At 42.2% G+C, this 14,560-nt stretch overlaps 2 protein-coding genes across 2 annotated transcripts in view; one reads left to right on the top strand and one right to left on the bottom strand.

Annotated features, from left to right (window-relative positions):
- Window positions 1–888: 888 nt before the first annotated feature.
- On the top strand, window positions 889–8,970 carry TYMS (thymidylate synthetase). Its single transcript, XM_015425464.1, has 7 exons — window positions 889–1,093; window positions 1,616–1,689; window positions 3,035–3,209; window positions 4,371–4,472; window positions 5,123–5,298; window positions 7,592–7,663; window positions 8,565–8,970. Exons 1-7 carry the CDS (start codon window positions 895–897, stop codon window positions 8,700–8,702), a joined length of 936 nt encoding a protein of 311 aa, XP_015280950.1. The 5' UTR covers window positions 889–894; the 3' UTR covers window positions 8,703–8,970.
- Window positions 8,971–11,013: 2,043 nt separating this feature from the next.
- The window catches only part of ENOSF1 (enolase superfamily member 1), a 23,375-nt gene continuing 19,828 nt past the window's right edge, over window positions 11,014–14,560 (bottom strand). Inside the window, exons 13-16 of the mRNA XM_015425462.1 lie at window positions 13,394–13,523; window positions 13,025–13,124; window positions 12,723–12,804; window positions 11,014–11,684 (exon numbers count right to left, since the gene is read on the bottom strand). Coding sequence (XP_015280948.1) covers window positions 11,574–11,684; window positions 12,723–12,804; window positions 13,025–13,124; window positions 13,394–13,523 — 423 coding nt within the window. The 3' untranslated portion in view covers window positions 11,014–11,573. The remainder of the gene's footprint in view (window positions 11,685–12,722; window positions 12,805–13,024; window positions 13,125–13,393; window positions 13,524–14,560) is intronic.

The following is a 14,560-nucleotide window of genomic DNA, read 5'->3' as shown; positions in this document are numbered from 1 at the left end:
AGTGGTGGGCTCTGCCAGAAGTATGCTGATGCCAGCCTTAGGGTTGCCATGCCAACCTCCAGGTGGGGGCTGGGGATCTATTTATGTGAATTTTATATCCCGCCCTCCCCTGCAAGCAGGTTCAGGGAGGGTTACAATGCAACAGCAGGACATATAAAAACAATTCCATATAATTTAAGTTAAAAACTAAAACCCCGTTTAAACTACATGATGGCGAGATGGTAACTTAGACCACAGAAACTGCAACTGATCTCTAGACTACACAAATCACTCATTATTTATTTATTTTATATCCCGCCTTTCACAATCCGAAGGAGCCTCAGAGCTGCTTATCGCCTTCCCTTCCTCTCCCTACAAGCACCTTGTGGGGTAGGTGGGGCTGAGAGAGCTCTGAGATAACTGTGACTGACCCAAGGCCACCCAGCCGGCTGCATGTGAAGGAATGGGGGATCAAACCCTGTTGTCCAGATTAGAGTCTGCTGCTCTTAGCCACTACACCAAACTCTACTTCTCCTGGAGAAAAACGGCTTTCTTTGGAATACCGACTGCACGGCATTATACCCTTCCCTCCCTAAAGCCCACTCTCCCAGGTTCCACCCTCAAATCTCCAGATACTTCCAAAGTTGGCAACAGTAATATTCAGCGAGCCTCTTCTTTACTTCTGCGAAATGTGCGCCCAAAGGAACCGCCGCGAAAGCTCCTAGAACGCCCGAACAGCCGCCCAGCTAAGATAGGAAATGGTAGGAGGAGTCGGGCCTGCCAATAACAGTCCCGTTCCGGCAGCGGTGCGCACTCCCCTCGGCTTTTCCTATTGGCTGTACAGAAAAATCGCGCGCCAAATCAAAAAATTGGCGGGTGAGAAGCCGTTTCTTGTTGGATCCGCGTAGCCGCAACATGCCCGCCGACTTGGATGTCAGGCAGTGCGCAGGGGTTCCTCAGGGAGAGCCTCTCGGAGCCGTCTCGCCTCCTCATGGGGAGCTTCAGTACCTGAAGCAGGTCGAACACATCCTGCAGTTTGGGCATAAGAAGCAGGACCGGACAGGAACCGGCACCCTCTCCGTCTTCGGGATGCAGGCGCGGTACAGCCTCCGAGGTGAAGCCCTTTGTCTCGTCTGTGTCCCGCGCCTTCCTCCCGCCCCGCCGGCTGCAAGGAGTCATTCCTCGGCACAAGGGATTACGGGGCTGGAGGTCACTGGGTCCGACGCTTTGCCTACCTTAAACCTATGGCGGGGCGTGAGGGGAGGGCAGGCGGTTAAGCCGCGATGGCAAGGAGGCGCTCTCGGCACTTGCACAGGGCAGGACGCGAAACCCGAGGCGATTTCTCTTGCATAGAAAAGCAAGCCTGCACCCTGCGTTCGATAGAAGTCATAAATAACGTCGAAGGGTGGGATTCAGTATGTATTTGTACTGTGAGGTGATGCTTTAATAAGAAAACTCTGCAGATCGAGCTTTCCTATTAATTTGTGGTATTATGCAGTAGAATTGCCACGTAAGCAAAAGACTAAATGTTTAACATTTGCTAGGTGTTAGTTTCATCGACATAATTTTATACTGAGGAATGAAAGGTTTTCATATAGCATATGTTTTCCTGTCATCTTTAACATCTTGTTTTCAGATAGCTTTCCATTGCTAACAACAAAAAGAGTGTTCTGGAAGGGAGTACTTGAAGAACTACTTTGGTTTATCAAGGTATGCTATATGGTGAATAATATTCTAGAAGTTTAGATTATTGCTGTTAATTACTTTGTTGCTCAGAGCAACATGGCAAGGGGGCATGAGGAATATGAAGATTTCCCTATAGCCCAAACTGCTGTGCCTTTGGAAGGACTGACTGGAATTGGAAGAGAAAGTGTGTTTCATCTAGCTCCTTTCTGCCCTCCCAGCTGTTTAAATTGTGAAGGGATAAGAAGTCCTAATGCTTTAAAGGATCATGGAAGGAAAAATGGAATTTTTCATCTTCCCCTGCAAGCTGAAAGGAAGCAAGTTACTGGCTTTCCAAAGTCCTAATGACCTATTGTACCTGTACTTCTCAAGAGTGGTCTTATAACATTAATGGGAAACATGAAAATATTTGTTTTTAAAAAGAGCTATGGGTGGAAACACCTGTTGCATATAACTCAGTTACCTTTCAAATAGACTTTTTTTCTTCTTCGGTGGAATTCAGCTGTTGGGTCTGGAAGTTCAAGGGGGAAGACTGACATATGAGGAGAGAGGTTTTTAATCATCTTTCCTCCTGCTGTTTTACAATTGCCCCTGAAGCTGCTTTTGTCCTCACTGTGGAAAACTCAAATAAAAAATTGCTATGGAAAGTGGAAACCTTTGGGTATGATATCATAATTGTGTTTCTGGGACTCTGGTGTGTAGAATACAGCTCCTGCTTGAGTAAGTTTAGATTCATTTTTGCACAGTAGTATGCAGTCTTTATTTTAATATGTGGTTAAATGGAAGTTTTCAGTAAATGTTGTTCAATTAATACACAGTTTAAACATGGAAAAGTATAGTTAAGGTAAAAAGAAGCTCCCTTTTGAATAAAAATATTTGTGGCAGTGTATTTCAATATGGGGTAGTGGGTTTAGAATCTGCATTTGCCATACTGAAAGATCATCCCAAGAACAAACTTGTTATATGTGGTGACTTTAACTACCTCCAGGCACTCAGATTGCAAACTTGTATGCAGTTGTATGCCTGTTTTGCCAAGATTCAGTGCTCGTAACAATCCTAGCAGCATATCCTGTCAATTTTTAAGGTGCTGTTTGATATCAATCATTTGATTTAGAATTTGGCTATACTGTATTTTTGAGGTTTTAGAGACAATACTTTATCTCTCTAGTTTATACCAGCCAGCTCTTAACAAGATAAATGCCTATGTATATCACTGTTGTTTCCTTAGAAGACAGGGCCAGAAGTTCATCTTGCTAAAGAAGAATTAAAGAATATTTTAGACAGTTTAAAAATATTAATTGTGATTAGCATCAAAATCCATTGTGATAAACACTCTGGTGACTAGTCATTCTCTCTCCCTTATTCTACACAGGGTTCTACAAATGCAAAAGAGCTTTCTGCTAAAGGTGTCAGGATCTGGGATGCCAATGGTTCTCGTGAATTCTTAGACAAACAGGGTTTCGTTTCTAGAGAAGAAGGGGACTTGGGTCCAGTTTATGGTTTCCAATGGAGACATTTTGGAGCGGAATACAAAGATATGAATACAGGTGAGGAAGAAAAATGAAGACTTCATCTAGTGAAATAGATTCAGTTCTCAGGGTAGAGTTCATTTCTTAATATTTTTTACTGTGAAAGGGTACAATGAAGTCTGGATGAAGGGTAAGAAATAAGCAGACTTCGAACACTCGGCATAGTGAAAGAATGAAATTACAGGAGGTGGCTAGATCAGCAAAATGGTAATATATATTTTAACACAAGCATAGTATAACAAATTTTTGGGTAAGAAAGGTGAACTGGAGAAGGCATTGGAAAATATGAGTGCTCCTACCACTCGTCTCCATAGCAACCTCCGTTTTGTGTTGTTTCTGCCCTTGTTATTCCATCTCTCATGCTGTTGTTTTCTATTCCAGCGCTGAAGCGGGAATAGAAAGCAACCACACTGAAGCTGGGAATAGGAATTTTTTCCCTGGCCTGATCTTATGAAAAGTCTTTTCCTGCGTTCATAGAGCATGCAAGGCCGTAGTTGTCTGCAAATAAATCCCCCCCCCCATATTGCCTTATTTTCTCCTAGTTGGTGTACACTATTTTAACATCCACCTGCCTTTAATCCCAACAGTGCTCACCACACATTGTTACCTCTCCGTGTCTATCCTGTACCATTTAATGTTTTCTGTCTACACACTTGTTATCCTCCTGTCCATCAAATGTACATAGATACCTTGTATATGTTTACATAGAAAGGGTAAGATACAAATATTTTAAATAAATTTTCTGCCACCTCTTTCCCAAATCTTGTATCTAACTATGAATCTCCCTTTCCCCACTCCGTGCAGTACTTTGGTACTTGTTTTTCTTACAAAGAGAGTTCTGTGTCCTTAGTGTCTTACACGTTTTCTGGCTGAATATATGTATGTATGTATATCACACATATGTTAGCATTGTCCCTCTAGTTTAGCAGTATTTATCTATCTATTTTAATGACCTATTTTAATAGCTTATTTTTGTCACCTACCCTAGTGCCTGACTGTTGGGAGAAAGGTTAAGTATAGAAATATTCTTTTTAAAGAACTATATATACACTAAGCATTAGTGCTCCCATTGCCAGTGCATATACATGAGTTTCTTCCAAAAAGTGGTTGATCTTAGTTTGTCAGTTTTATAGATCTTAATAAATAAGCCATTTCCCCCCAATTTTATTTCTTTTCCAGATTATACAGGAAAAGGAGTAGATCAGTTGCAGCAGGTAATTGATACAATCAGAAATAATCCAGATAACAGAAGAATAATCATGTGTGCATGGAATCCCAAAGGTATAGTATGACATTAATAATATGATGATGTCTGCTTATGTGTGTTAAAGTGCCATCAAGTTGCAGCTGATTTATGGTGACCCCATAGGCTTTTTAAAGCAAGAGACTAACAGAGGTGGTTTGCCATTGCCTTCCTCTGCCTAGCAACCCTGGAATTCCTTGGTGGCCTCCCATCTGAATACTAACCAGGGTGGATCCTGCTTAGCTTCCAAGATCCGATGAGATGGGGCTAGCATAGGTGTTCTTAAACACTAAAATAACTACCTCGTGTTGTAAACTGACTCCATGTTGCTTCTTACATACCTTGTAGTCTGTGACAGATAAATGCATATTAGCCTCTTTTTAAGCTTGCTAGTATTCTTTCTGTTGACTCTGTGGAAGATGTCTCTACAAATTACCACCACAAGCTCAAGTGAATGAGGCACTTTTTTGACAATATAGTTTAAAAACATTGGTTTGCTTATTTGCTGCTTACTAATAGTGCACAATGTCACTCCAGTGAGAAATTGTAATTGCTAGGTTAGAAAACAGTGGGAGAGCCACATGATCGGAATGTGGGTGGAATTTTGCCATTTGGTAAATTTTTCAATTTTCTCATTTGGTATATTATCTGAAAATTTATAACACCTCCTTCTGTTCCTACCTGTCAGATATCTCTGCAATGGCCTTGCCTCCATGTCATGCTCTCTGCCAGTTCTATGTTTTAAACGGTGAACTCTCCTGTCAGTTGTATCAGCGGTCAGGAGACATGGGTTTGGGAGTACCCTTCAATATTGCAAGTTATTCGCTTCTTACGTTGATGATTGCTCACATCACAGGCTTGAAGGTACAAGACTCCTACTTGTTTTTTCTACAGATTATGACATAGTCTACTAGCTGTATGGGGAACTGGAAAGTATATAAACCTGAAGTTCTGTTATCCAGTGCCTGATGTGGCTGGGCCCAGGAGGAGATCCTTCCGTTCAGAACTAGTTGTACTTATTTTTTCTTTACTTTCTCTCTGGTCAGCTCTTTTCCACCAATAGCTATTTAACAGAAAGTTTATATGGCTGATCTTAATGCAAGAATTTTCTAGATCTCAGTCAGATACAGTAATGAAATCAATGGCTTGGATCTTGCTGATGTCCCAAATGTCCTTGAAATGGTGCTGCTGCAGATTGAGGGACCCAAGAACAGCATAGGGGGGCAGGGTTGGAGGTCTGCAGCAAGATCAGAGAAATTGGCAAAAAAAACCCTCCCTTCTGTTAGTAGAAATGCTATACAATATCAAGCACATTATGTTTTCTCTCAAGTTATATTAATTGATGAGAAATGTAATTGTTTTGGATATGTAACAAAAATCCTGAACCCAATTTGTCAGTTGAGGTAGCTGCTGCTTCAGAATCTTTGGCTTGTGAGGATTGTGAGATCCAGTTTGGTGTAGTGGTTAGGAGCACAGACTCTAATATGGGAGAACTGGATTTGATTCCTCACTCCTCCACATGCAGCTGCTGGATGACCTTGGGTCAGTCATAAGTTCTCTCAGAGCTGTTCTATCACGAGCAGTCCTTGAAAGAGCTCTCTCAGCCCCACCTACCTCACAGGGTGTCTGCTGTGGGGAGGGGAAGGGAAAGGAGATTGTAAGCTGTTTTGTGACTCCTTTGGGTAGTGAAGGGTGGGGTATAAATCCAATCTCTTCTTCTTAACCATCATCATACACCATGGAAATGTTCATATCCTAAAAGATGCATTCCAAACTATCATAGTTGTCATACTAAATCTCAATTTTCTTATAGAAAACTCATAAATTTTTCTATGGTGCACTGCTACATGTGCAGAAACTTCCGAGGCTCTTAATACATTTCACTTTCCCCACATAGGTGCTTGTGCACATGTTGTGACTATGTGATATCAGACAAAGCTGTCCTATATTTTAAAGGCAATGTCATGATTCTTCCCAGTTTCCCCGGAGGTAGTTCTGTTCCTGCTTTGGGTTAGCATGAAAGAATCTATGTATTTGGTAACCTGAGCTAAGGGAACAGCTTTGCCTACAAAAATCTCTATATGAACCTTAGTTTGGAATAACAGTTTAGTTCCTACCTCAGGGGAGAGGCATGTTGAACTCCCCCTTTCACTGAGCACCCAAAGGTGTGTTAGGGAAATGATACAAAGATTCATGTATCTTTATAGATGCATATAAGTGAGCAGTCCTAAGGCTGATGCGACCCAGGTTGCTCCTGGTCTATCTCCCATCACTGCAGTCCTTCCTTTGGACAGCTTTGTTTGGGAAATTTCTTCATGATATGTTCCATAAGCTCCTTTCTTAACTGTTTATAATTCCTTTTCCTTTGCCTCCTTGGGCATTATCCCTGTGGGGCTAGGCCACCCTTTGCCTTCTTTCCTCCTCTGTTGCTTCCCTCTTTAAGAGCATCTTGCATCTACCCTTTTGCCATGCCTACTTCTCCTGCCATCTGACCTTTCTATTGGCCCTGATTTCAGCTCCACCCCCTTGCTGTTCCTGCATTGCTTCCTCCCAGCTAGCTCCAGCATTTTTTCCACCATGCCTTCCTCTTAGCCTCTGACTCTTGACCATGTCCCTCCCAGGAGCAGGGGATGGCTTGCCTTTCTGTCCACAAGTTGGGTGCTGGCAGCTACACTCCTTATTCTTCTTGACAAGCTGATCATTGGGTGTGCCGCTGGGGTGGTGGGGTGCTGACGCCCATTTAGGGGCACGGAGCAGTGGTGTCTGTGGTCCCTGGTAGGAATACGGCCTCAGAGGATGAGATCCTTGCTAGAGACAGGCATCAAACATGAATAATTTTAGGAAGGCAAATATCTTTTATACAGTGGTCATCTAGAGGGATCACCATGGTCCAAGGAAGCTGCAGTCAATATTGCATTGTGCATTTCTTGTGATAGGGAACCAGGATTCTTTTTTATTGCCATGTACTTGTGTCAGTTAGTATATGTAGCTTAACTGCTGGAGGACCCTTTTAGCAGGGCTGTGTGCGCGGAGGGCATGATGGCATAGCAACAGAGTTAAGTAGACCTGAGCTGACTAGAACCTATAGCCAAATTCTTGTTTACACTCCCCCCCCCCCCCCCCCACTTAAGATAGTAATACTGTTACTTTTCTACAGCCTGGAGAGTTTGTACATACATTAGGAGATGCTCATATATACCTAAACCACATTGAACCATTGAAAATCCAGGTAAGCATTTAGGCTGTTTGCTTATTTGCATTTTAGTACCAGTGTAGGGTATATTTTCCTTTTTTCCATAACAATACCTGCAAATAAATTGCTATCAAATTTAATTCAGTCTAAGGCTTTAATCACATTGAATCTTTGTGCAGAATGCAAGAATGATTCAGTGGACAATTCTTGTTATGGCAAGTTTAGTACTTAAAATTGTTAGTACCATGTCAATTCAGAAGACATCCAAGTTAGTAGGATTAAGAGACAATACTGTGAATGGTCAGGGTGTTGCAAAATAACATAGAGGGCTTCTGTTAACTTTGAATGCTATGCAGTGTTCCCTCTAAGCTGAGTTAGTGTGAGCTAGCTCAAAGTTTTTTAGCCTCTGGCTCACACATTTTTATCTTGGCTCAGGAAAGATGGTTCCAGAGCAAACCAATTTATGCAGGAGCCAAATCGCTCGCTCACAACTTTAATGCCAGTAACTCACAAAGTAGAATTTTTGCTCACAAGACTCCACAGCTTAGAGGGAGCCTTGGTGCTGTGGACCCTGACACAAAGATTTGGATAGGTTGAATTCCTTATTGGCAAGTAGGGAGTTGTAAAGCATTTTGTTTGATGCTGTGGATGTTTCTAACAGCTACTGTCTACCCAACATAGATAGCATCTGCTCAATAAGTCTATCTTATTTCTATAACTTTAGGATGTAATACTTGTGGGGAGATAAACCTGTAGTAAAGTAATTATTGTAGGAGAGCATTTGATGGAATTATTTCTGCAAAGGACACTGTCTCATGCACATGCAGCTTCTAATTAGTTATACACAAATAATACTTGTGAATAATCCATAATTATGGTTTAACAATTGGTTAATAACAATATGGAATAATCCTAGCTTGCTTATCCTAAATTTCAGCTTCAGAGGGAACCGAGACCTTTTCCCAAGCTCAGCATTCTTCGCAAAGTTGAAAACATCAATGATTTCAAAGCAGATGACTTCAATATAGAAGGTTATAATCCTCATCCAGTGATTAAAATGGAAATGGCTGTTTAATGGCCTTGCTTCAAGGAGTGTTACTCACCATAATCTTTTTAATAGTGTTTTTAAATATTGTAAGTATTCAAAATGGCCATAAGGGCAAAATATGGTCCATCTTTTGTGACACATTACCTTGGCCGTTCACGAGAAGTATGGGTCTTAAAATAAAATATATACACCATATGGTACATGTGCTGTAGTTCCCGTGTATGCAGACTTCTCACCTCTTTGCTGCAAGGTAACTTTAGCCTGTATAGTTTTTGTATTTTTTCAAGGCTGACTAGCATCAACTAATAAAATATACGTACTTGTACAGTACTATGATTTCTCTGAACACAATAATCTATTTGTGTATTTTCCCAATCTGTCTTCAAAATCTTAAAATAAGGAGAGGATGGCGGGAGCTGAAAGTTTGAGTACTGAATTCAAGATCCATGTGTAATATATATATTGTGCCATTTTCATACACTTAGCCACTTTTATATGAAAGCCAATCTCAATACTGCCTTGGATTCCTATGGAAGAAAGGTGGGCAAGAAATCTCATAAAATAAACACTTAAATACAGTGTACTCTAAGAGTAGTACAGAAGGCACCCATTTGTGCCATGCAAAATTCATCTTGTTGGCTTTCAGTTATTTAGTTGCTCACTGGTGGTGTATTCTTTCTAAATCATTATAAGTGATTCAAATATATTTAAAATGCATTCATTTGACACAGCAGGGTTAGAAGAAGTTACACATCGTGGAATTTTCTTTTTTAAAGCACTGGAAGTTTTCCAGTGATTGGGTTTGTTCCAGCTTAAGGAAGAACGTCCTACTTCCACTTAGCAAGTCATGTTTTCAAGAAGTTTTGGAACATCAAATGACTGTTGCATCTATAATACTGCAAGGGGGAGACTCTACCTTTGGCATTATCAGCTGGGATTGAATGCTTTCAGATGTACAGTCTTTTCCCTATTATGGAATTGTAATTATATGCCGTATATTTACATAGTGCCAGCTTATCACCATAAAGAGAAGGTGCTTGCTGTCCCCCCATCAGTTTACTAGGTGAACCCTGTTTCCTGTGACTAGGAGAACAGTTGATGTGCTTTGTTCTATGTCCCCATTTCAGGTCTTGATGTGAACTTCATTTGAACCTGTTTGTTTTCCCCTGTTTGTTTTATTTATTTACAAAATTTGTACTCTGCCAAATGAAACAAAAGTCTTCACCAACTGGCAGAAGATGGCTGCAGACTAAACTCCCTGGGGAGAGAGTTCCAGAGCTTTGGTGCTGGAATGGAGAAGGCCCTCTCCTAGGCTGCCACCTGCCTGATCTCAGAAGGCAGGGCCCCCCAAAGACGACTGTAGAGGTTGGGCATGTTCACAAGGGAGTAGGCGGTCCTTCTGGTAAATAGGGCTTTCAGGGTCAATACTAGCATGTTGAACTGTGCTTGGAAACAAACTGGGAGCCAGGATCAATGGGCCAAGACGGGAGTGATAGGGTACCAACGACTAATTCCAGTCAACATCCTGGGTGCATCATTCTGTACCACTTGAAGTTTTTGAACACTTCTCAAGGTCAGCCCCACACAGGGTGCATTGCAGTAATCTAATCAAGAGGTGACTGGTGTGTGCCGCACAGTGGTCAGACCTTTTCTACCCAAGAAAGGCCACAGCTGGCTAGCCAGTCAGAGCTGGTAAAAGGCACTCCTGGCCACAGCTGCCACCTGCTTATCCAGCAGTAGGCTTGGGTCCAAGAGCATCCCAGACTACAGACTTGTTCCTTCAAGGGAATTGCAACCCCAACCAGATCAGGTGACACCTTGAATCCCAGCTCAGACCTTTTGCCCACTAGTAGCACTTTCATTTAGTCAGGATTAAGAGTCAGTTTATTACCCCACATCCACTCCAAAACTGACACCAGGCACTGGTTCAGGGTTTCTGCAGCACAAGACAAAGCTGAGTGTTGCCTGCATGTTGGTGACAGCCCATCTTAAATCCCTGGATGACCTCACAACAGCAGTTTCGTGTAGATGTTAAAGAGCATAGGGAACAGGATGTAACCTTGCAGGACCAGAAAGGGGCTGCACAACAGTCCCCCAAGACCACCTTCTAAAATTACTCTCCAGGTGAGATTGGAACCGCTGCAAAACGGTGTCTCCCAGTCCAGACAGGAGGTCCAGATGGATCAATGGTACTGAAAGCTGCTGAGAAGTCCAGGAAAATCACTCCCCCCTCTGTCCATTACCCGCTGCAAGTCATCCACCAGGGTAACCAAGGCTGTTTCCGCCCCACAGTTAGGCCTAAACCCACACTGGAAGAGATCTAACCCCAGTTCCTTGCAATTCATGTTTCTTTGCTGTGGTCAGGCTTTTCAAGCTGCCAAGGATCTGCAGCATTTATGTACTTCTGATTTGATGTAAGAATCTTGACCTGTTTTTGCAAATGTGCACCCTAGAAAATACTCTCGAATACTTCATAACTAAATATGCAGCACCTGGCTATACAGCTAGTTTATTTGAAACTTTCAAATGCAGAAACCAGGCACAATAAAAAAAATGAGATCCTTCATTATATAATCCTGTAGTTTCTGGAATAGCTCCAGGAAAGATGAATTCATATACCTTTAAGTACTACAAGGCTCCTCTTCTTGAACTGATCAAAAATTCTATAATTTAGGACTCATTTGAATCTGAAATCCTCATGTCGTTCAGCAACTATTCTGATTCTACTTAAGAATCCTGCCTTCTTTTTGCAAGTGTGCACACACCCTAGAAAATACTTTCAAACACACAACTAAATACAGATTCCTCCAGCTTACATAAAAGCAGTCATTTGACTCTGAAATCTTCACGTAGTTCAGCAACAGCTCCAGGGCATGTAACCTTCAGCCACAGTTCAGTCTATTTCAGCTGTATTTTATGTTCAGAAAGGAGCTTCTGCCAGACTTCTCCTTGTGGAAAACTGTATTTCCTTACTGATTCTTCTTTCATTTCAGTGGAATATCCAGCTGCCTTTTATGAATGAAGAAACATTTTGTAGTTAAACACATTAGCTAGAAGAAATCTCTGCTCTTCAAGAGGACTACTCTGTTCTGTGGTAGTTCTTGGAGCCTGCTCTCACAAGCATTTTATGTGTTGAAAGATCAAAGACATCTAAAAAGTTGAAACAGTTAAATAGAAAATATTCCACTAAAGTTAATTCCCCCAAAGCATTTATGAACCTTTGTATTCAGTACCATTTTTTCAGAAAGCAGAGACAGGTGATGAAACTCAGAATCCAAATTAACAAATTGGGAATGCTTAGAAGTCACATAACCTTCCCCACAATGTATCAAAGCCAAGAGCAATGGCCCCAGGATGGAGGTGCCTCAAACGGAAAATGTCACTTTAGATTAGCCCATGTATTGTAAACTCTTGTACCTTCGGTATATGCTGCTTTATGTTAATTCCAAAAGACAGAACATAATGACCTCCGACTATGCAGTCCAAGCGTAATGCATACAATTACAACCTGGAGTACCTTGAAGATGCAAAGTAGCCATATCATCTGTCACTGTTCTGACCTATGGTTTTAGACAGACTTAAGCCACCTTAATTTAAGGTGAAGGAGATGGAAACGGATTTCCATTAACCAGCTGCATCAGTTTCTGCTAAATATAAATACTGCGTCAACACTGCCTTTGGGTTCATATTATATCACAGACAGGATGTATTGATTGATGCTACCAACGAAGCAGAATATAAAACTACAGTAATTTTGAAAGAGAACCTCCACTTCAGTCCATAAATATGACATGGCCAAACACTGTGGTTTTGGAAAATACTAGAAAACAGTGCTTTAAAAAATCTGATCCCAAATCTATAGAAACTTCTTTGATTGCCCTTGAGAATGGTGTATGTGTTGGCTTTATATTCTAAAATAAACCCAAGAGCAAGGATTGTACACACTCTAAGGTATACCTGGCCTTCCTTTTTTCCTCCTTAGCTTCACTAGATGTTCATAGGAAAAATGTATGTTACAAGACCTGTAGTTGCTCATGCCAGCAATACCTGGGGTGGTATATAGGATGCATTCATGATGATGACAGGATTCTTGAAATGTTCATGCAGATGGTCTACATATTCACACATCCTAGAGGTGAAAAATAAATAGCATGTTCAAGGTTTGTATAGCTTCCTCTATCACTGGTTGCCTGCTGCAAGTGTCCAGAATTTACAGTGGATGAGAAAGCATTTAGTTACAGGCAAATCTGGCTTTCATCAAACAAGTAGGCTTCAATTATAGATATCAAAACCTTCGCTCTCTCACAGGAGCTGCATTACAACAAAGGAAAAGTTGAGACATTACTAACCTGTTCTTAAGGCTACCAGATACTGAAATGTAGTCAAATATTATCAAGTGTTGTACCAACTCGCAAAGCCCAACTCCTCCAGCATGAGGACAAACAGGAACTGAAAGGAAAAACATGATACCAAGTTCATATTCACTGATGATAAAACGAAACAAAACCATTAGGATGTATACTCATTGGGGCTTATTCATGCCTCTCATCTCTCTTTTAAAAAAAGACTGCTGGAAAAGCCCCATTTCCACAACTACAATGTATATCAGTTATAACAGCTCATATAAAATAAAGGAACATATACAAAGTCATGACCTAACATGATTGCTCCAGAACAGAGACTTTTTAGCAACACTGAAGTATTTTCAAGAGCCTTACTTTGAAATTTCTTGGCCATCAACAGCACAGACAGGTTTTCATTGACACTTCCCAGCCTGCAGCTATCTACTTGGACAAAACTCAAGGCCTTTGCCTGGAGAAGCTGCTTAAATATCACTCTGTTATGGCACTGCAAATAGAGAAAACAAGTCTCAGTTCTTCAAGATTTCATATTCAATATGACATAAAAGATCATAATGCACCATCACAGCATCAACAAACATAAGGTGGTATGGACTACCCCTGGCTACATGCAGTGTGTTAAAGGATACATGATGCAAAGGTGTTTTCTTTTTTACTTTGTGTACACACAGAAAAGAATATGAAGGCATGAGGCATGTTCCTATTATGTCTAGAGGGAGCAGGAACTATTGCTTGTGCAGACAGTATGATCATTACATGACTCCTTCCTACCTTTTACAACCTGGAGTACCTTGAAGATGCAGAGTGGTTATGGAAGGCCTAGGCAGAGTGGTTATGGAAGGCCATTGAGACATAAGAGAGCTCGGTGCCCTTCCAGCCTACGGCCCATCCCAAGGGAGGCTAGCAGTGGGGCCAGGAATGACCCTCCTCTGTCATTGGTGTTGTGTAACGCCAGGTCCATTAACAACAAAGTCACAACCTTAAGGGATTATGTGACAGAACATCCAGCGGACCTGGCGTGCGTGACCGAGACCTGGGTGAGGGAAGGTGAGACTGGCTCTCACTCAGTTAGCCTCCCCGGGTTACTCGGTCCTTCACCAATCACGGAATTGGGGGCGGGGGGAGGGGTGGCTATCATCATTCGGGAGGCTTACTCCTTCAGGGCACTCCCTCGACCGCCTAATGCACCAGCCAATAGTCTGCTGTCCCTGCTGGAGGCCGTATCAGGCTGGGCGCTGGATCACCCTCGACTGATGGTCCTGGGTGATTTCAACGTCCACGCTGAGGACGCGGCCTCCAGCCGGGCTACGGACCTGATGTCGTCCATGGTGGCGCTGGGACTCTCGCAGTTCGTATCGGCCCCCACGCATCGGGCTGGTCACATGCTCGACTTGATCTTTGCGGCGGGTGTGGAGGTGGACCGGATCACTGCTGAGGCAGTGCCATGGTCGGACCACCTGGCCCTGAAGGCCCGTCTGAGCATTCCACCTCAACCCTGTTTGGGCGGTGAGCGCATTTTTGCTC

This window comes from Gekko japonicus, unplaced genomic scaffold (genome assembly GCF_001447785.1).
Source record: "Gekko japonicus isolate JY-2015 unplaced genomic scaffold, Gekko_japonicus_V1.1 scaffold357, whole genome shotgun sequence".
Taxonomy (NCBI): domain Eukaryota; kingdom Metazoa; phylum Chordata; class Lepidosauria; order Squamata; family Gekkonidae; genus Gekko; species Gekko japonicus.
This window is presented reverse-complemented; position numbering and strand designations above follow the sequence as displayed.

Excerpts from the sequence above, each read along its gene's own strand:
- TYMS (XM_015425464.1), top strand. The coding sequence starts at position 895 with ATGCCCGCCGACTTGGATGTCAGGCAGTGCGCAGGGGTTCCTCAGGGA. Across the intron at positions 1,094-1,615 it reads GGCGCGGTACAGCCTCCGAG|ATAGCTTTCCATTGCTAACA; the intron begins GTGAAGCCCTTT and ends TCTTGTTTTCAG. Across the intron at positions 3,210-4,370 it reads ATACAAAGATATGAATACAG|ATTATACAGGAAAAGGAGTA; the intron begins GTGAGGAAGAAA and ends TTTCTTTTCCAG.